The 22,241-nt window shown below is 39.2% G+C and overlaps 1 protein-coding gene and 1 long non-coding RNA gene across 4 annotated transcripts; one reads left to right on the top strand and one right to left on the bottom strand.

Annotated features, from left to right (window-relative positions):
• MBIP (MAP3K12 binding inhibitory protein 1) lies at positions 1,848-15,043 on the top strand. 3 transcript variants are annotated; one of them, XM_021402570.1, is made up of 9 exons: positions 1,848-2,081; positions 5,385-5,504; positions 7,036-7,257; positions 7,361-7,457; positions 8,871-8,936; positions 10,489-10,641; positions 11,602-11,699; positions 13,001-13,039; positions 14,480-15,043. In XM_021402570.1, the coding sequence occupies exons 1-9, from the start codon at positions 1,863-1,865 to the stop codon at positions 14,585-14,587; spliced, it is 1,122 nt and encodes a 373-aa protein (XP_021258245.1). In that variant the 5' UTR covers positions 1,848-1,862; the 3' UTR covers positions 14,588-15,043. The 3 variants fall into 3 exon arrangements, with proteins under 3 accessions (XP_021258245.1, XP_021258244.1, XP_021258246.1); XM_021402569.1 differs by having other exon boundaries at positions 14,477-15,043; XM_021402571.1 differs by lacking the exon at positions 1,848-2,081 and adding an exon at positions 2,088-5,000 and having other exon boundaries at positions 14,477-15,043.
• Positions 15,260-20,973, bottom strand: LOC110401440. Its single transcript, XR_002440384.1, has 3 exons — positions 19,601-20,973; positions 17,791-17,877; positions 15,260-17,702 (listed from the first exon to the last, which is right to left on the bottom strand). It is a non-coding gene; the product is annotated as an uncharacterized LOC110401440 (long non-coding RNA).

Genomic DNA, 22,241 nt, shown 5'->3' with positions numbered 1-22,241 from the left:
ACATGGTCTCATCTTTCTAATGTCTTAAATCACTTTGGATTATTGCCGTTTCTTTTCATGTTTGCATAATGTATTATATAATTTAATCTGAAATTTCAGATGATAACAAATTTATTCAGCTAGCAGCTGCAACATGGATTGAGGCTTTCTGAGAGAGTGAAAGTAGGAAGAAATTTTGTGCTCTCTTTACGAGAAGGAATCAGCACTGCTTCTCTAAGAGAAGACATAATGGTTCACATGATGTGAATCCAGTCAAGTGTGATCTAGCTCAGTTCAGGTAAGATATTCTTGTAAAGTGCATCTCTCCATGAAACATATTTTTAAATCATTAGCTCTGAAGTCAATAATTTGCCTCTGGAATTGAGCAGACTTTCTCTTTTTGTTGAAGGTGCACAACTTGCTCATGATCCTGTGACTGTTTTCCAAGGGTTTAAGTCAGCCATGGCAGCTGGAAAATTGCTCCTGTGCTGCTGGAATTGCAGCATCACCTAGGAAAAAAAAAAAGGCAAGTGTGATGGGACAGAAAATGAAACGAAACCAAAGATTTCAGTGCTTTACCAGCATCTCAGAAGGCTTAATACCTTATGAAAAGGAAAACATACATCTGGTTGATAAGTGGGCATTCTCTGCCCGTCTTGTCTGTTTGGATTTTCTTCTACTCTTAATATTCTGTCGCTGTTTACTAATGATCTCTCTTTGGGCAAGAAAAATGCATCATGGAGAAGAAAGCTAAAATGTGAAGAGTGGTCTATCCTGCACAGCTATGTGGACTCCCTTTATAGTAGAGAAGGAGAACTTTCTCATAAGCCTAGGAAGGTCCTTTTTAAGAGACAGAAAGTACAAAAAGAGTCAAGAGAAACAACTGATTGTAAAGGAAATCTTCTGGGGGAGGGAACAGGAAAATGCATGAAGGCTGAAAGATCGAAATCAGGTAATAAAAGGAAACACCAGGTAGAAATCCTTTGTCAGCACTGCTGCTGTCCTAAGAAAGAAGTTGAGCAGATTGCATTTGAGGAAGTAGTTACAAAACAGTGTGTGACAAACTTGTTCCTCATTGTCTGGTGAAAAAGCAAACCCTTCTGTAACCCGAGGAGTCAAGGCTTGGAAGAGAAGCTCATTTGGGTGTACAAAAGCGAAGTAATAACCCGAAAAGTAAGGCTGAAAAAGTGCAATAATCTAGTATGCTTGGTATGCTTAGTATGCTTAGAATTAACACATGCCCTTCCCTCCATGAATGCACTCAGTCAAAGCACTGGCACTGTGGATGCAGCTGAAGGATAGGAAGGGACAGGAGGCAAAGAGAAGGGCAAGGGAACGAGGTGTCCTTGCAGGGAGAGAGCACACTGCAGAAGCAGTAGCAGTCCAGGTTCAAAGCCTGGTTATACCAACGGTGCCAAAGCAGCACACAGAAGGCAGGCTATGCTGCTGGCCCAACATGCTGCAACTTTGCAGCCGTTGAGATGGTCTTTTACCAGAGAACTGCAATGGAGTTGAGCTGAGAAAAGCTCCAAGGGAGACTTAATAAAGGAGCAAAAGCTAAGAGGTTCCCTCAGAATCGATAATGCCATGTGCTTGACACGTTGTGGAGCTGGACACAACATGCCACACCAAGCGTGGACAGGCACCTGCCCTTCCCTGGGAGAGGGGGGGACCAGACGAGGACAGGCAGTGCCTGGCCGGGACAGCCAACCCTGCCGCAGCCTCCCCACCGGGGCCGCAGTGCCCTGGGCACAGACGCTCCCTATGAAGAGCGCGGCTGCAGTCGGGGGCTGCGAAACCTCGCACACCCCCAGCACCGCCATCACGGCCGCAACAGCAGACTCGGGAGAACGGCCCGCGATTGGCTGCCGCTCCTGTCCATCATGGCGCGGGGGCGGCCCGCGGTCACGGCCTCCGGAGCGGTTCGTCATCGCCGAGCGACGCAGGCTATGTCGCTGGCGGCTGCGGCCCGGGCTGGTGTTATGGCGGCAGCACCCGGCTCGCTGCAGCCTGTGGAGCGTTCTCCGGAGGCCGGAGCCGAGCTGGCGGCCTCGGAGGTGGCGAGCAGCGCCCTGCGCTCCCTGGCCGGGTTGCTGGCGCAGGTGAGTGCGGGGCGGGCGGAGGGGGAGCCCGGGGCTGGGCTGGCCGTGGGCCCGCTCCCGCCCTGCTCTCCCCTTTGGTCGGGAGTCTCTGTTTCTCCCCGTCCGCGGGACTCTTCGGGGGTGGGCTTAAAGTACGGGGAGAAAAGGAGCCCGCAGTAAGTCAGGGAGGCTGCCACGCCTGCAGGTGATCACGGGAATGGTGGGGTCGCGTCCGTGGTGCTTAGGAGTGGCGTTGCTCTGGGGTGCTTGAGGCTGAAACACCTGCTTGGGGTTTTAGTGGTGATGAATTATTTAGCAGGTAGTGCGGCAGTGGTGAGAGGCCCTTATCAAGGGAAGCTTCCAGTAACAACTTAATCATTGCCATAAATAATTTACGAGTTAACTCATCTTCCTCTCTGGAAGCATAGGTGTCGTTCTGTGGAGGCAATAGACGCGCAGTCATGCTTCTGCAGTTAGACAGCAGTTTGAAGGGCTGGGGCCAGGTGATGAGCTAATGTCTTGGGGAGGCAATACAATTGATATTAGAGTTGCTGCATCCCCTCAGGTGGATTGCAGCAGTTATGGAGCAGAATAAAGGTGTCTTCACTGGCATTTGGAATGTCTTTCCATGACAACTTAAAGCCGTTTCACTGTGCGCTGCACTGAACCATGAGTAGGTAGGGGTTTGGTTGCCCCATCTTAGCTGAAGAGACTCTTCTAATTGCTCAGACAAGGTCATTTCCAGTTGTCCAGTTACACTCTTACCTGCCAGCGGTTGAGTTCAGGTAGTCTGGAATTGTGGTGTTTTAGTAGCGTATCCACTTTGGATATCCATCTTGTACTTTTGACTGAAGCTACTGATGCCCTTCTCCCTTTTATTGAGATGGCTGAATGTTTGCTAGGTCTTTATCTATCACAATTTGTGATCTGCCATAGCAATTTAAGCTACGTTAATGCTAGCAAGTTGCGCTGGAAACAGGAATATATATATGTATGCACGTTACTAGAACAGTGACTTAACAGCACAGCAATTTAGGAGGACATCTGGAGATAACAGCTGTTGAAACCAATATGGCAGATCCTGGAAAGTTCTTTAAATCTCAAGGGATAATTCATGTTGTTCATAAAAATAATTTCAAAGAGCTGAAATAACTTATGTTTCTGCAAGTTGCTGTTGAATGGACGCAAGACCTGTAAATCCGTGAAGGTTTTGATGTTATCAAATTATAGAATTTATAACCCTTCATTTTACAATTCTTACAGGATCTAAAATAGTAAGAAAAATGTGTGCTGAGTTTGAAACTGGTTTGGTTGCAGGAGGAGTTTGTCCTTTACTTAACAGTGTGTGTCAGTTTATCCCTCACCTCTAGATTCTAGGTCAGAAGGTATTGTTTTTGCACATTGCACCATACCACTCTATGATACAAATGTGCACGTCAACTGATTCTTTTCAGAGAAGGGGGCTTAGCAGGCCATTACATTAGGACACGTATTTGTCTCTTGCAATAGTGGACCTCTATATCTGTTTACCCTATCAGTGCTCTGTAGTGTAGCTTGTATTACTCTCAAAACTTTGGGAAGAAATACTTGCTTCAGATAGTGCCCTTCAGATGATCACACAGGCACAGAAGTTTAACTTGTAAAGTTTTATTCTACTAAATTCTTAATGCATTCTTATTTTTCTGAGGTGTTCATAACAATTACTTACTACAACACTATTTTCCTTGCCTCTTACGTAGGTGAAGTACTAACCAGGAATAATAATGTTTGTGAAAATTACCTAAAATACATTATATATCTAACTAAGTAAAAACTGTGATTAAGTTGTTATTTTGTAGTGCATTGGAAAACAATGCAAATCTGTTCACTGTTCCCTTAGATGTTTGTTTATTTTTTTCTCTGAAGGTCAGTAGATCTTCCATCTCTTTTACTATGTAATTGATTTGGAATCTAACACTGGATTTAACAAGGCTGTTCTTTGACTAAAGAATGAGTGTTCAGGCTTGTCTTTCTTTACATATGATGTTGTTACAGTATTACTTGGTTCTAAAACTGATGGAGAGCAACCTCATGTTCTGCTGGTTTGCCTTCAGTGTAATGGAAGCATTCTTGATTTTATTTCTGTTTCGCAATATGCTGTGCTATGAAACAAGTACATATGCATTCTGTGTCCATAATATTTGATGCCGCTGGAAGTCAGCAATTTTTAGACTATGTGTTCAAGGTCAGTCTTATCAATGATGTGATTATTTAATTTTTTTTTAATATGGGAAGAATGAGATGTAGATGTACAAATTTGTGGGTTTCTGCATCTGAAACAGAGCATATGTAGGTCCTGTTGATTTTAAACAATTGTTTTATCTGCATTTATACTTGGGGAGGTTGCTTAGGGGATGTTTAGTTGGAGAACAACCTAGCTGGCTTGTGAAAATGAAAGTGCTTGTCCATTCAAGATCTTGTAAGAAAAGCTTTAATGTAACAAATATGACAAACAGGTGTGTGAAAGTATGTGATTAATTAGTGATTATTAACAATGAGTTTTGTATTAAAAAGTTAAACTGAATTTTTAGTTTACAGAAGGTGCATCATTCCTTTAAATATAACTTCAGGTTCCCTAAGTGTGAAACATCTTTGTTGTTTTGCAAGTTAAGTGCTGCCATTTCTCAGCAAAGACAAGGGGATATGGCAATTGCTATTTGTTTTGAATGCTCATGAGGAGAAACAGGGATTTCGAAGAGGGTTTGACAGTGAGGCTGTGTGGTCCAGATTTTGTGTAACCGGAAGATTTTGTAAAGACTTTAACAGTATTGTTTTTTATATAAAGCCTGTTTTGGATTAACAGGTACAAATGATGCAGTATCAAGACTCTGGTCATACTGGCTGATACAGCCTTGCATATTTAATTCGCACACCTGTATGTACAGGAGACTACCATTCTGGGTGGGTGTTTCTTCCTGCTGCTGGTTCTATCGTCTGTTAAAGAAAATATTTGGGTGATTAGCATGAGCAGTATGCTCAAGTACTGTGGTTAACTGAATAGAGAATTGACCAAACTTAAAGGTCAAGGAAATACAGTGAAAGTGTGTTTAGATGGTTAGAATTTTCTAATTTTTGAATGTATTCTACTAATACTACCTTACTTTGAAAGTTATGGCTACTTGAATTATATTAATGTCAAACCTATTCTATATCCCCACGTAATGGTGGGGTCTGTATGGGATTTAGCATAATTGTTGTCCTGTAGAACTCTTTTATGCTTTTCTGACATTAATATGGCATAATGTACTGGTTTTTTTTTGCGGTGTCTGTTCTTCCCTGTGGAAGCTTAACCTTGGAGATGATGTTGTGAAAGTTGTAATCGATTGGAGCAAGCTTCAGAGCACATCAGCACTTCAGCCAACATTACTCTTTAGTGCACTTCAGCAGCATATTTTATGTTTGCAGGTAAATATTTTGTTGGACACCTTCAACTTGACTAAAGTGGTCAACAACTGAATGTAGCTACACTACCTAAACTGAAAAATTTTAGTTGTTTTGATCTTACTGCTATGTTCAACAAAAAAGGTTTCACAAGTATTACACTCTTGAAATCCTGGTATGCTTCATAGGTACCTGCACTTACAGATTTTTCGTATTAATGGTGGGAATAGCCACTGTAGGTGAGCAGGCTGAATAAATGCAACCTCATTGATTTCTAGACTTGCATTGTAAATGTGATACATTTCCATCTATGGTGGGTTATAATTAAGCAATAAGACACGGCAGGTGTGTGTCATGCTATGATAATGATTCCATGCGTTGGGTGAGTTTTGAGGCTCATGGAGTGCTTTCAGTGGTTCAAGAAGTGGCATTATCCCAGCATGACACATCCTGGAGTGTCTTACTGCAATTAAATATATTTTCAGCGTAGGTTTTTTTTTTTGAAGAGTAATTTCTTTGACATTAATGTCTCATCCTACCAAGTAGCCAGTCACTATTACCGTCATTTCTTTTAGCTATGTGAAACTTTCCAACCCTGTCAAAAGTACCTATGATTTAGTTCCATGGTGGTATCAGCTGGTATCTGAGCAGTGTTTTGACCTTGATAGCTGATGTGTAAAAGGTGGGAATCTGAGTATCCATTTTCCCTTCAGCTAGTCAACGAATTATTTCAAGAGTGTAGTTCTGAGACAGTGAAAGATAAATAAGGTTTCTGTATTTGCTTGTCTACCGGTATAGGAAAATCTCTTTGTGTTTCCCAGATACGCAAAATCTTTCTCGACATAAACACAAAGAGAAAACAAGCAAGATAAAACCTTGGTGTACATATATACACCAGTGTTTTGTTTTAACATCTTGTGGAAGAGTTAGTGCAGTAGAATAATAAGCTTTTATTTTGCTGCTACAAATGTCAGTGCACATTCTCTCATTTAATTTCATGACCTAAGTAGATAATCAACCATGTCAAGAAAAGCATGTGTTCTGGATAATACCTATATATTTCGTGTCTGTGTTCTCTCATTCACTTGGGCAACTGCAGTTTCAAGTGGAGAATGTAGTGCTCTGGTGATAAAGTAAAGGCTTTACAGTGTGAAAGCATTGGCTTTCGTGTTTAGAAGGAAGAATGCTAAGCCTTACTGTTCTGAGTAGGCATTTGAATGACATGGTAGTTAATTGGCATTGGTGCCAATGATTGCAGCTTTTGATTTAGCTACCAACAGATGAGTAACTGATAGATTTTTCTCAGAAATTTGGGAGTTTTCCTGTGCAAATCTCGAAAAGACACAGGTCATAAAGACCAAAATCATAGTGTGCGTAGTGTTTGAAACGATAGATTTTTTTTTTAATTACCATCCTCTGTCAGACGCAAATGTTGCATTTCCTAAAATTATTTCTGTCTGTCTATTTTAAAAATTGTAATAGTACTTGGCCTTTTTTCGTGTTTTGGTTTCTTTTTTCCCCCCTTTAACCCTAATGTACTGTTTTCTTTGTTCAGCCTCTTTTAGAAAAACTCCAGCCATTGATTAAAGAGGAAAGTGTAGGTCACATTGAACCTGCAGGTAAAACAGAAGACCAAAGTTGTGAAACAAGTTTAAATGTTTATGATAGTAACTCTCAGACTGAAGAAAAGTATGCGAATTATGACTTGGTAGATCTGAAGGATGCGCATACTAATTTTGATCCAGAGGTGGTCCAAATAAAAGCTGGAAAAGCAGAAGTAAGTGATTTCTCTAAATTAGAAAAAAGAAAGGTCTCTTTCTTTCTAAATTTTAAATTTGAAGAATGAAATAGATATATGCCATCATGTTTGTTACCTACAGATTGACAGGCGGATATCAGCCTTCATCAAGAGGAAACAAGCTGAGATCAATGAAAATAATGTCAGGGAATTTTGCAATGTTATTGATTGTAATCAAGGTAACTGGCTAGCCAGACTTTAATCTTCATAGCAATTTAAGTTGTTTGGTTTTTTTAAATAAAAAAAATATTTTTCAAATGCACTATTCTATATTTAAAACAAACTTTATTTTAAGAGTAACTTTTTAAAAAAATGTTAAGAATATGCACATGTTCTGCGGATGTTGCCAGACAGACCAAGGCAAAAAAAGAAAAAAAAAAAAAAGGAATTATTTACTGGTTAAGAATGTTTGATGAATTCTGTACAGAAAGATTACAATCTTACTGCGATAAGATTACTTTTGTGGCTGTTGTCCTCAATGTTTTAGCTAAGTATTCCTTCCAAAGTTAACAGAATTGCAATTCAGATATGTCTTGGGAATCGCATATTTCAAATTGAAGTCAATTTAATGCTAGCTGAATTACAAAGGAATATATCTGTAATCAATTTTAATTACGAACTACTTAGAATAACAATTTTATTTCAACATAACTCATGCAGTTGTTATTTTTAATATTCCACCTGGCACAATTGACTGTATCTATAGCCAGTCTTAAGTCAGTCTGGTATACTGGATCCCATTAGCACAATTAGTGCCTGTGTAACCAGCAAAAACACTTTTTTATACATAAGTAGTAAAGAGACAGATTTTTCTGAGTAACTATGAGCCCCCATGTGCAGTGTCTCTGTGAAATACTTCATACTGTTAGAGGTCGTAGCTTATTTTTCCATACGTTTTACAGAGAATTTATGTAGAGGACGCTAGCCGGTAAAATATCGCTTCCTAAAACTTAATTAAGTTACTGAAGAACTGACAAGTCTTTCTTTTGCATGGTCAGCCATAATAAAATACTTGTAGAGCTTCGGTGTATTTATATTTAAATAGAAACCTTAGACTAAACTGAGATGGCCTGTACTGGCAGGTTTTATGTCTAAGCAAATGGAAGAAGCCACACGCATCAGAGTAAATGCAGGAAGGTGAAAAAAGGATGCTGATGGGTAAACCAAACCTAACAATAGGAAGAAAGCAGTTTTAAGAAAGGACGTAGGAGTAAAACTGCACTGGTGTGCAAGGAAGAAACTTTTGTGCAGGAAGAAATAAATGACAGAGGATCACAATGAAAGTAAAAATTAAAAAAGTAATAGATGAGAAGAAATTTGATCCTGATCCAATAACCTTGTGTGTATGTGGGCTCGTATTTGTAGAGGTGACTTAGCCAGGTAAAACTGATAGGTCCGTGCAAGTGTGTGGAATTATTTATAAGCATGTTTTTGTAGCGTGAATGATTTCTGAGTTTTTTTGTTGTGTGAAAAGTTTGAATTAGATTGGCTTCAAAACTGATGATGGTTAGAATATTTTAAATTGTAAATGCGTAATTAGGGCCTCACTTTTCTTAAATTGTTTTTTCTTATTATTATTGCTATTTATTTAGAAAATAGCTGTGCCAGAACAGACGCTATTTTCACACCCTATCCTGGATTTAAAAGCCATATAAGGGGTAAGCAACTATTTTAATATCCATTTATTAAGAGAGTTAAGATAGAGCAGTACTTATAAATTTTGGCTTAGAATCTTTTTACAGAGTGCTTACAAGTGGAAACTTAACAAATTGATTTATGACTCCAACAAATACTTTAAATCTTCCCTTACTTCTTCAAGTTTTTTTTCCCATAATTTCCTCACTATGCTATTGGTTATACTATGAATACCAAATCAAAGTAGCCTGTTGTCATTGCCTGAAAGCAAAGGTGCAAAACATAAAGCAGGACAGAAAAGCTGAGCAATTCTTAGCTTCTCATCTAAGATAAGGCCATCAGTCCAGTTAAGGAATTGATTAAATTAAAGCAAAAGATAATTTTATTTAATCTCTATGTAGTTATATTGAATTAGAAAGTATTCTGGGGGCACGGTGGAAGTTCTGAGACAGACATGGGCATTTTGGGAACAAAGTTAGCACTGTGCTATTTTTGCAAAGGAATGAGTGGTGTAGAAGTTATTGTGCAGCAGGTATCGTGTATAAACGGTTGCTCATACGCAGGTTACTCTGTGATTAAAACAGTCAAAATCCAAGGATGGAAGTAACCTTCTGTTCCATTTTTTGAGAAACTGCTCTGAAGCACAGTGCTGGTTATAAGCATCAAGGGATCTGGCGACTTGAGGTAGAGGGAGAAGTAAATTTGAGTCAAGAATATTTGACTATGAACTTTTCTCCGCAGTTGCTTTTAAAATGCCGCCACTAGTTTTTTACTTGAACTGTAGCTTTGTGTGGGTGGAAATAAAAGGTTACGCTTCAAATAACTGAAACCTGAGCAGTAGCTGAAACTTCAATGACACTGAGAAAGGAACTGGGAAGCAAGAATGTAACTTGGTCATTCCAGCTTGGGGTTTAAGGTGTGTCAGTGTGCTCCAGTGTTTGGAGTGGCCAGCGTAGTCTTTAATTCTGCAGTACCCTGCAGTAATCCTATCAGAAAGGACTTGAGAAATGACACTGATTAAAGAGAAGTGACCAAAGTCTTTTGATGAAGACACAGTTCAGCAGGGGCAAAAGGCAGGCCCGGAACCAGGTGAAAATTCAATAAGGCTGCTACCTGAATAACAAAAATTGGAGAGAACTGCTTGAGATTTATAGTTGTTCTTCTAATTGTATGTCTTCCCTCAACTATGTGTATTTATGGTTCTTCCTATAATATTAGGTCTCCCTCTTTGCATTTACAACAGTTCAAACATGCAGCTCCTGATAGATATCTACTTTTCTGCTGTTTATCTGCAGCTGAGGATTTTTGTGTCATTTTTTTTTCTTCCTTTGCAAATTTAGAGCCCTAGGTTTTTATTTAGTTCAGTTACTCATATATAAAAATAAGGACTTATACTGAACTTTTGATCTCAGTGTTTGTGGGACCCTTCAAATACAAGATTATTGAAATAGATTTAACATGCAGCTTTTCAGATTTGAGTAATGTTAATTATGCAACAATAATTTTTGTTTTAATTGTACATATGTTGATGTGTTTCATGTGCACATGTGTTAAATTTGTGTTCTCTTTACTTAGTTTCTAGGGTAGTAAATACATATGGGCCTCAGACTAGGTCTGAAGGAACTCATGGGTCCAGTCATAAGGCCAGTGCACCTATTCATGACTGTGGAAACCAAGCTGTTGAGGAGAGATTGCAAAACATTGAGGCGCACTTACGGTTACAAACAGGTTTGTACCATGCTTAAGTTTTGACACTGGTGTGCCAGTTTGTACTACAGTTATCAATCTGATAGTAAAACTGGGCAAGTTAATAAGTTCTGTGACTGTAAAACCAGTGGACTAGATACATTAAAGAGTTTGGTCACCCAAGTACTATAGTCTAATATTTTGGACTATATGCCCAAAATGGAATCCAGATCTATGCCCAAATTAGGATGCTGCGTTGATAAATTGACACGTCCTGGTCAAGACAAAGTTGTCATTCTAATTGGAATACCCAGTAGTCGTGATAAACAGTGATTTTATAGACTACTGTGTTGCATACATTATGTGCTTTGTAAGGGTGATTTTTTTGTTCACTTCGAGTCTTATGCGGGGAAGCAAGCCCAAGCTGCTTTAGTACAGCTGCCAACAGCAAGTGGCAGGTTGAGGGGGTTTGTTTGTTTGTTTTAATGCTCTGTTATTCTATTCCCCACACACATTTCCCACCCCTGCTTCTCCCATCCATGGCCGGGTAAACACTGTTCTTTGTCAAGCACAACTCATGCCTGTCCTCCAGTCTCTGATGCTCAGCATAGATAGGCTCCCTTCGAGACAGTCTTGCATATCAGTGTTGAATTTGTGTGGTGTTTGCCATTCTGTCTGCTCTTGCCTGCTGTCAGTTTTTAAGTGGTAATGTTTGGTGTGTGACTGTATTTTGATAGTGATCGTTTGTTGTTCCAGAGACTTTCTCAGACGTACTCAACTCTGTGTATGAAGTTGTCTGTTGCCTTCACAGATTGTACTGGCTTATCAACCAGATTTTACTGTGATTTATATTAATTGCCCTTCCCTTTCATTTTCCCACCAGCTCGTTTACTTTCAGCTACTGGTTGCTAGCTGGACTCAAAGAATGAAAAACTTGGAATCCTTAGTTGAAAATGTTATTCAAGTGCTTTTCCTGATTTCTATTTGTCCTGGTGTGTTTAGGTGGTCCTGTACCAAGAGACATTTATCAGAGAATTAAGAAGCTTGAAGATAAAATTCTTGAGCTGGAAGGACTGTCTCCTGAATACTTTCAATCTGTAGTAAGAAATTTTTCTCAACTTATTTTACCGTACTCAAATGGATACTTAAGTAATTGTTGTTTGATGTACAAAAATGGAATACGTTAGAGTGCAGCTACTGCTGATAGACAACTCTGCCTTGGTGTAATGGTTACATTTCATGTATGCACCATCTATGCGAGTTCATATTTCTACCGAACTTTTCATTTGAAAGAAAATAGTACTCGTTGGGGGGGAAAAAACAATGCAGCTACCTGAGCTTAACTAATTTTTAAGAGACGCATTATAAACAACAGGAGATTTTTTTTATCCATAAAATATGAAGTGTATGTAATGACATGAAAATTAACTGAAGTTTTGATCTTTGCACAAGTCATTAATGGCTTAAAAATCAGCTTCAAGTCTTTGATTTTCTGCACATGATATGATTACTAAGGATCAGAACCATTTAGAAGTTGTCTGTTTCCAGTGATTCAGTGACTTTAGTTTCTTTGTTGCTAGTCTACAGGCAAAGTGCTGTCTCTTTACAAATGGTAGACTATATCCTTTATTTGCTGGTGGAGATTTGGGCAATGAGAACTCTAGATTTTACTACAGTAAAAACTGCAGAAATTTCTCATCTGGTATTTTGCCCTTCCTTCTATCCCTATGTAATAATTAGTCAAAATGTTTCTTACAAATTACAGTGTGATCAACAGTATGTGATACAGCCATAATACAATTCTTTTTTTTGTTTGTTTTGTTTTTTTGCATGCTGGAGATGAATAAAGTTCTTTTTCTTTGAGGCTATTCCTTCAAGTTGTTAGGAGTTAGAAGTTAAAAACATGTACTTTTGTATTCTGAAATTTCCTTTGAAATTACCGTAGGGTCTTCTCTGATAATGTGGATATGGGAGGAAAGAAAGTGGTGGTGGCAAGATTAGTATTGTAGTGTAATTTTTTTTTTCCCCAAAGTTTTGCATAAATATTTGTGTGGATAGAGGAAAATCTAAAACAAAAATATTGAGAGTTTCAAGAGCTGGATATTGATATTTGTTTTTGCTGAAGGAAGCTCCAGTTAAATTGTTGGTGAACATGTTAGCTGCCAAGCATAGAGAAGTTTTGACAGCTGCTGACTGCTCTCCAGTAATATTTTTCATGATTCAAAGTACACTTAAATATAAAAACATTTCTTTAATCTTTGGAATGGCAGTTAGTGTTCTTTCTGTACTTTTAAGACACTTGACAGCATTGTTACAGACTGTAGATTTCAAATTACCTACCTGCAGTAACATCCTCTGTCAACGTAACATCAAGTCTGTTTTGATTTTGTTTTTTCTTTAGAGCTGTTCCGGCAAGAGGAGAAAGGTTCAACCCCCTCATGTAAGTATCATTAATTTTTATTTGCTTTCAGTTTAGGATGTTTTGAGAGAGAGAAGTAAACAGGAGTTGTACCAAGCAAATATCTGACTTCTCAAAAGTAGCTGTATCAGTATTGGGTAGCTTGCTGCTGAAGAAAGGGGAAAGTTAATAGATGTCTCAATGAAATGAGTCTTCTATAAATCTGTACTAGGTTGGGTGTGTTAGTGTTTTCACTGGTTAAAAAAAATAATAAAATAACTCTGTGATAGATACTATCTGTGCTCGAAGTCACAATCAGTTTGTAAATTTTGTTCAGCTTCTCTGTAAAATCTTCTGATTTCTTTGATTGGTTTTTAATTATTAGTTTATGAAGAGATAATAAAAGTGGAAGTGGCTGGCTCAGGAAAAGTTCTGGAGAAGCTGAAATTATGGAAGATACAAGCTTAAGTCAGTGAGAACTGCTGTTTTTGCAACACTGTCACAACAGAGAATACACCAGTACACGATCAAATTTCTCCTTACTGTAAGGGAGACCATAGCTGGTACACAGTCTGCCACTCATCATACTTGAAGACAGATGACTGGGAGAGCACTTAGGGATGTGGGCCATATAAGCCTTGAGGAACTAGGCTTATTCACAGAAAAAAAACCAACCAAGGCTTCCTTAGTGTGTGTAGGGGAACTGTTAAGTCATGGTTTAAATTGGTGAAGGAGAGTTCCTGGCCTAGGGATCACAGGCAAATTGTTTGCACCTGTGCTTTCCACATTACCAGAAAGGGTGGGCCCAGGGTGGAGCCACCTTGGTCTCCTACAAGGGCCAGCCACTGAAGGGAGAGCTTCTCTTGGACCCAGGACTGCTTCCTGATGATGGCTGCGTAGCCAGAGAGCCTCTTCACCAGTTGGATGAGTTCAGCTCTTCTTCTGTATATGACTATTGGACTACCTGCATATACTTTGCCTGGTATTGCCAAGAACCTGTCAGAAGCAATTTTGTTCCTTTGTGAGCAGAATAGCATGAAATGTCATTTCTCATTTTATAAAGATCAGTTTTTATTTCAGAGGTAAAAAAATATTGTCAGGTTACATCTGCGCAGAGGAGATTGATGCTGGACAAGAAGATAAAAACCCTTCAGTTGTAAAGTTGAGTTCTGTGAGCCTTGAGGTAGTCTTGTCCAGTTCCACCAAAGGATTTTTGTGTTGCTTTCTTTTGTCATCAGATTAAACAAGCATCTAATGAAAGTAGCATGGATCTATTGATACATTATTGGTACTGTCAGTTTTTTCTAACTTTACATTCTTCCCTTTCAAGTTTAAATAGTCACAGATGAGTCAGACAACTCTGCAAAAGTTCTTCTTTCATCAGGTGCAATATGAAATGACCACCAGTATCGAGTGCTAAGCCACTTTTTTAGTAGTTACAAGATGTAAATGACTGTGGTTTTTATTTTGATCTTCTAGCAGAACTATTCATTGGCTGAACTTGACGAAAAGATCAATGCTATAAAACAAGCATTACTGAGGAAAACAAAGGAAAGCAAGTCCAAGGAGGCTGAGCAACTTCTTCGATAATTAAGAAGTCTTCAGAATCTCATTGTGTTTCATACTTAGCCAAGCCGTAGACCAAGTGGTGTCAAGGATGACTTCAGCAGTGAAAACAAAGCATGCGTGTATAAGCTCTTTTTGGATGTTTTTGAAAGCTTCCTTTCAGAAGAACTCATTTAAAAACAATCTTATGAATGAAACAATTACATTAAAATGAAGAATGTTTTAGAAATAGCATTCTAATAATCCACTCCCTTCTGTTATAAAGGAGGACTGTAGTATTGTTCTTAGGTGGAAGGTCTTATTCGTCATATGAAAGCCACATCTCATATGTACTCCTTGATAATCAAGTATTCAGAAGGGGCTATCTTTTGAATATTTTTCACGGAAGTAGTTTGCACAGGCTTGTGAAATGAAATGAAATATGTCCTCATAAGTAAACTGTCACTAGAAAATAAAAAGGGTATTACAAAACTTGCAGCATGCATGGTTATCTACATGTTTTTTGTATTTGTCATTGTTTTCATAGCCACTGAAAAGGTAGCAAATTCCATTTTTGCTATATTTCAAACAAAGATGGTTACAAAAATCCTGCATTTGTAAATAGGGACAGACACCTGTTCTTTGCTTCCTCATTGTCCTGAAAGAATGCAGACTTGATTTCCTACTAATGAATGTGATGTTCTAAAAACCGTTCGAGTTGCACATCAGTGCAAAAACACAGATAATAAACAGTTTATAAAAAAAAATCAGACCTTTATAATCACACTGCAGGGTGTGGGCATTTATTTTTTAAACAAGTTAGTTTGTACTTATATCAGTTCTCTTTTTTGCTGTCTGTCTTTATTCTACTTCACGAGATAAATGAGTGTTACAGAGGGAGTCTTCGTAGGGGAAATGTACTGTTAACTACTTAGAGCAGTTCTACTATTGATATCCCTTGGTCACAGGCTATGAGAGGTGTTAAGGGTAATACTGACTGGGCACACTTTTGCCTGTTGAAGAACAGAGGCATTTTCCATGATTCAGTGCTCTTGTCTATGGCAATATCTTATAGCAAGTGTACTTAATGCTTCTCTGTAGAAGAGCCAGAAGGGGTGGGAAAGGAAGTTGCCTCAGATTTGGTCTTACCTCTAGGTGAGAAGAGATGTAGACTGCTCTGAAAGTAATGCCTCCTGTTTTATTTTGCTGGCCTACAATGTCAGAGTCAGGTGTTGGTGATATGGCAGTACGTTTTGTTGCCATGCAACAGATGGCAGCAGTGGCAATCTGACAAAATGGTGCCTGACATGGAAGTGCAGAGGAAGCAAAGGTGTGGAACCAAATTCCTCCTTGATTAAAAAATTGCACCCGTTGATATTCATTGACACTTTCTGAACATTTATGGATGCCAAACAGTGGATTCTGGCACAGTGATGTGGTGGGTGGTGCATTTCAGCTGCAGTGACAGCAACGTGAAAGACAAGCCACACTTCAGAGAGCCACACACAGCTGTCACACCATGAAATGAAGAGCATCTCTATCAGCTCACCTGTGTAAATTGGCTACCGGAGGTGACTATGGTGAAAAATAGTGTATGGTAGCTGAGAATTTGCACTATCAAAGTGTGGTATCTTGCTCTTTATACCTGTTGTGGTTTCCGATGAAAAAAATAGGAGGCATTGCTTTCAGGGCAACCCACATAGAATGATAGTTACCCGTTCAGATCCTTAATGTCAGCCCACAGAGAGAGATTTGTCTGTGCATAGGACTATTGCTCAGATTGTATGCTATATATCAGTACAGTGTAAGATATAAGCTACTTTTACTACACAGTATTGCCATTGCTTTAAGTCCTAGCAGCTCATGTTATGAGAGGTATTGTGGTGAAGAAGCAACTTTTTCCTCAAGCAGGTAAGTTGAACATGCTCCCTACAGTACATATGTACCATAGCTGAAGATACAGAATTTCAGAAAGAGTGTAATAGAGATAACTAGGCCTGACACAATGCAATTCTCATGGTAATACTTTAAATATTGCTGGGAGACAGTAATTATAAATGGGGACAGGGAGCATAATTGCAAGGACTATAGCCTGCTGTAGGGAGCCTACTTTGCAGGGGGGGTTGGACTCAGTCTCTCAAGGTCCCTTCCAATCCCTACAGTTCTGTGATCTTTTTTTCACCTGCATCATAATTCAACCACCTTGAGGACATGCTGATTTCATCTACTGTATTTCCACTATGCAGTTTTCTCTGGTAAATTAGAATGTGGCCCTAGAGGACACTAACCTGGGGCAAGACTTACCTATGTTAAATTATTTATTCTTTGTTTACGTTAAAGCAAGTAAGTACATTTATATTTTACATGTACACATACATAGTGGGGAGAAACTTCAGTCTTTCTGGGGTCTTGTAATAAATTGCAAACAGTGCCAATTTCCTCTACGGTGACTGCTTACAAAGAGACTGCATTAGCAATTTTGAAGTGGCTTTTCCTATAGTGAATTGCCTTGCTACTTAAAATATCTCTTGCCTTGGGATTCTCCTTCTCCTCTTTCTCAAGATGGCAGCAACGAAGTAGTTAAGGGATGAAAGCATAATGAAGATGCATTATAACAAGACAATAGATACAGAAGCAATAGCAAAAAGACTATGGATGGTAATTTATTACTCCTGTATTCTTTACCCAATAAATGGTACAGGTACACTAGAAAAGTGTCAAGGTATTAATCTTGCTTTGTTATTAGACTTTTGCCATTCTTTGGCTTTGAGTAGTTAATTTCTTGTGTAGTTAATGCCTATGTGCATGTCCTTTAAAAATTCATTAGAAGCATATTCTCTGTTCTCAGTTGCACATTAAAAGTAGTTGAAGATTTTGGAGGACTTCCAAGCTGTTGGAAGTTTCCCTTTCTCTGCTATGTGTATATTGATTTTGTGTGTGGAGGGATGGGCAAAGAGCCTTACTTCATACAAGTAACTTACACCATAAGGACTAGTTTTGCAGGAAGAGACATACTACTCAGTTTCTTGCACCTCTTAATAATGAGGACGCAGGATGGCTGGCCTCTTACATCATCAGTTTTCCCGAACTACCACTGTAGTGTTTTTCCTCTGTACCTGAAACACCACCTGCTGGTAAGTGGGACTGCATTAGTTGAAGTCTGTAAGGTAACCACAAATGGAAAAAAGCAGAGTAAGCATTTATTATTTCATTAAAGTTTCTCACCACCAGGTCTGAGACCTACTTACTGGTAAGGGCCCAATCTCTATTCACTGTCCTCCAAGAAGGGATACTGATGTATTGTGGAACACACTTTCCTTCATTTCCAACTAGAACTGGCAAGGAAATAGAAAAGTGAGGATCCTTTCGTACAATATTTTCCTCTCAGGCTGCTCCTAGCATCCAAAAAGTCTACCTGTTTCACAGCTTTGATGTCTCTCATTTCTTCTCTGTGCAGATAAACACAATGCAGATTCTTTATAAGCTCACAAGCAAGTATGCTGTTTATTAATAAATCCATCTGACCTTCAATCTGAGGGAAGGTCTGAACACCATTCCCCTCTCACCAGTCAGTAGTGAGAAACTTGCTGACATCAGCCAGCCAAGAGTGCCATAATTGGATGCTGGGATCTGTTACTGGCCTCAAGCAAGAATAAGAAAACTGATTTTCTTGTAGGACAAAGTTAACACCTAACTTGGTAGAAGCCAAAACACACCTGGATTTGGGTTACAAAGCTGTGATTTTGTATAGATTTCCCTACTGGAGAGTTTCAATGTGTAACATAACATCTATTGATTGCAGGATGATATATCACAAACTTCAGATGAAATTGTGTGAACATTTAAAATTTATGGATTGATCATATGGGGAAATTTCAAGTGATTATAAGGAATACCATTGCTTAATTGACTTATCCAGGAAGGATTTACCAGCATTCTAGCACAGTTATTTTGTGTTATCAACACCAGAAAGCTTACCCTGCTGTTAACTGGCTGAAATAGAATGACAACAGTATTCCTGCTACAGAGAGACTGCAAAGCATTTCAGCCTGCCAGAACTCTCAGCTGAGCTGCATCTTTTTTGTCATGATCATATTTTCAAGGAGTGTGCTTTGAAGGAAATGCTTATAAGTCTGTCACCAACCAAGATTTGAAAGGATAGCTTGGCTGCCACTGCAAGAAGTCAAGGAAGTCTTGCATCCCAGTTGCAACACAGAAAAACTCACATAGAATGTCTTCTAATTTTTGGTTACCTGGAAGCTGATTCAGAGCTCTTTTGAGGTCCCTCCCCCCCCCCAAACACCTCACAGAGCCTATGCTGCACACTTCACCTCAGTGAGGACTTCCAGTTAAAAGAGGTATAGAAATAATAATCCTATAGCACTGTAAAATTGGCATTATTTGGGGACAGTGTCTAAGCATCACTTCTAGGCAAGAAAAATGGTCTCCCTTAGGAATGCTCAACATTTCTGTTTAGCACCTTGCACAAGGGATGTAGTGAAACATTGGATTTTGTGTTACTGTGCAGTTCTGCAGTGTGTGCATGATTGGTTTCTTTGATGCAAACTCCCGAGCAGGGAGTGTTTCACCTCTAGGAGGCTAATTTCTTAGAGTTAAGTGCAAGATTTTAATAAATAAACCCAAAAGTGAAGTACCCTTTTGAACAGCCCTCATATCAGCAGGTAATATCAGTAATTTAGGAAACTTAAACCATTCACCATTCCATCCAGTGTATTGTTGTGATTGGTACTGGATTTTTGCTTTTTAAAATACATAAGTTATCTCTTGTTTTAATTAAGATTTACAGCATTACTGAGTAATTTTAATCCTAGAATACCCAAGGTATGTTATTTGAAAGAGAAGCAGTCAAATATACTTTTGATTGATTACAAATTGTTTGCAGCAATGAGGACAAACAAAAACATTTTCCACTGTAACGCGATCCTCTCCTGAATGAGAATATGGAGAGAGGACTTCAAAGAGGGCAAATGTCCCCAGAAAAATTCCCTTACATGTATCTTTTCCCTTCCTCCCTTAAAAACAAACATTTCTCCTCACCCTTCCTTTTAAGACTTGCTTCAGTCTTCTGTAGCTTTGTCAATCTCTGTCCTCTGATTTCAGCTATGCGTGAACCCATATAATCCTCTCACAATTGTTTGCTATCTCCAGGCATGCCAGAAAGTAGCTGAAAAAAAAAATCTATATCCAGTCAACCTATCCAAAAACACTATTTATACGTTGTCTTTGCTGCCAGCACTGCTTTAGCCCAGATAGCTGATTCTTACGGCTGGGAATAGGATTCGCTGTCCTGATGGAGAGTCTATGCCACCCAAGAGCAGTGAGAGCAACTCAAGTGGTCTCTAAGAGATGACTTTTCTTGCCATTACTTGCTAGGATAAGTGGATTTGATTTCTCCTGACTGTAAGGGAGAGCTTAATGGCGGTTAGATGGGAGTATGTACTGTAGAAAGTCTGATGATGGAAAAGAGAAATTAAAACCAAAAAAAGAACAAGAAAACAACCAACATTAAAAAAAATACAACATTTGCTTAAACAACTACCTCTACAGTATCACCTAATGAAACTACGTCTCGTCATGGACAAAACACTTAGAAGTAACAAAGAAAAGAATAGGCATTGTTTAAAGCTATTATTTAGAAATCATCTAAATTTTTAAAGGTTAATTAAGGTAATTTACCCATCTTAGTTATTTTAAAAGGTTATACACAAACAATAAATGCAAGAGTTCAATTTCCCCAGTTGATTCATCCACATCTGTTTAGCTTTTTATGACCATCTAATTGGTTTGTAGAATTCTGTCTAGTACAGATGGGCTACTGCTCATGACTACTTCCATACCGTTTATATTATTGTCACTCTGATTTTTATTCAAGGCCAAACAGAGGAGAATATGAGTGTGATGTTCACCTAAACATAACAATGGCGTTAAATTTCTATTTGGCTCTGAGACAAGAATAGATTTGCAGAGACAATCCACTATGAATACAAATAAGTTGTTTATACATAAATATAATAAGAGTTCTTACTTAATTATGACCTATTTTACTAGTTTTACAATATGCTCTCTTATTATTAAATTTTGTATTAACAGCCAGGCTAATTCAATTGTCACAGTTCCATTTGACTGAAAACCAGGATTACACTCCTACTAGTGAGAGAATAAGGCCACTGTCTCTGTAGCCTGGCCCGTACCTGTGGTAAACCTGCACATAAACCTACTAGAACGCCTTACATGTGTATGTAGTTATACATGTGTATGCTATTGTAATGCTATAATGTGATGGAAAGTGCAGCAGTAACAGAGTGGCACAATCCTAGGCTGCAGCAAAAGAGAACGAGCCCAAATGCAGCAGCTATAAATGCAGAAACAAAGGAAGAAAAATTGCTTACCCTTAGAAGGCCTCCAGTAGGCAGGGAGCTCTATCAAAATACCTTTGATTCCACTGTCAGCCCTTAAATGAGGTCTGGGATGGGGTGGATCCTGGCTCCACCCCTTCTGGTCACTCAGGTGCATTGCATGCACCTGAGCTCCCCTGTGTTGGCCCTGCCTTCCCACCAGGTGCTCAATCACTGTCTCAGGCCGTGACTTAACATTTCCACTACAACTATTTTATATACAGTTCATATGTATTGGTTTTTGCATGTGGCTGATACTCTCTCCTTTCCTTTTGGGCTGTCAGAATGATCAGGAGCTGCCTAGGTGTTCTCCACTGTAGAGTCCCCTCTCTTTGGGAAGCACATGGCACGAGCAAGGATTCTACAAGCCACGCCCTGCAAAGCTAGCTCTTGCTCTGGTTTGCATCTGGAGGTCTTCTGGATGTACTGGAAGAAACTTGAATAAACTGCATTAAGTATCTTTAGACATAAGGGATTGTTATTAACCATAGTCCACGAATCATCCATCTCATTCAAAGAATGAAGAAAACATCCTTATTTACTCAATAATCCCATTCCTGCAAAGTCAGTAGTTCATGCATGTCAGCAGCCACTACTAGTTAATCTGAAGAAAGGTAATGAGGACTTTTAAGGGCCACAGACTTCTGCGGCCAAGAGGGTACACTGAAGCAAGCTCAAATCCCGAGCTCTTTCTTCACACAAAACTTGGGAAAGTAAAAAGGTTACGTGGATAATTGGCTTGTGTACGTGCCAATTTTTCAGAATTTGTTGTCACCAAGGAACAGCATCATGAAGTGGGGGAGGAAAGCAGCAAGAGCCTGGTGTTAGGTTGTAGGCAGCCTGTCCAGATGGCACAGCTAAGCAGATCCTGCTGTGCGCAACTTCAGTTATATGTGCAACAAGAAGCGGTCTCACACTTGCTTGAGTTGTATACTTCAACTTAACACAAGGCAGCCAAATAAGGGAGCTCCTCACCACAGCAGGAAATCTCAGCGGGCATGTTGCAGCCACATATGACAGAAGTATTTCATACATTTTGAATCAGAGGTTCTTGTTTAGAGTGGTCACTGTCAAAACTACCCATTTTGTATGCCTCAAGTAACAAAGGAGGAAAAACACTGCAAAGCTGAGATGTTCTGGAACACTCAATCGACCAGAATGCTAAGAGGTGCTGAGACAAATTGCTTCTTACCTACAGACAGCCGGTGCTGATCCATCTTCCTGCACATGTTGAGTGAAGCATCAGTTCAAAATCTACACTTACAGGAGGTGCTTCACTTCTG

Source organism: Numida meleagris, chromosome 6, assembly GCF_002078875.1.
Source record: "Numida meleagris isolate 19003 breed g44 Domestic line chromosome 6, NumMel1.0, whole genome shotgun sequence".
Lineage (NCBI taxonomy): Eukaryota > Metazoa > Chordata > Aves > Galliformes > Numididae > Numida > Numida meleagris.
Note: the sequence above shows the minus strand (reverse complement) of the source record. Positions and strands in the feature narration are given on the sequence as shown.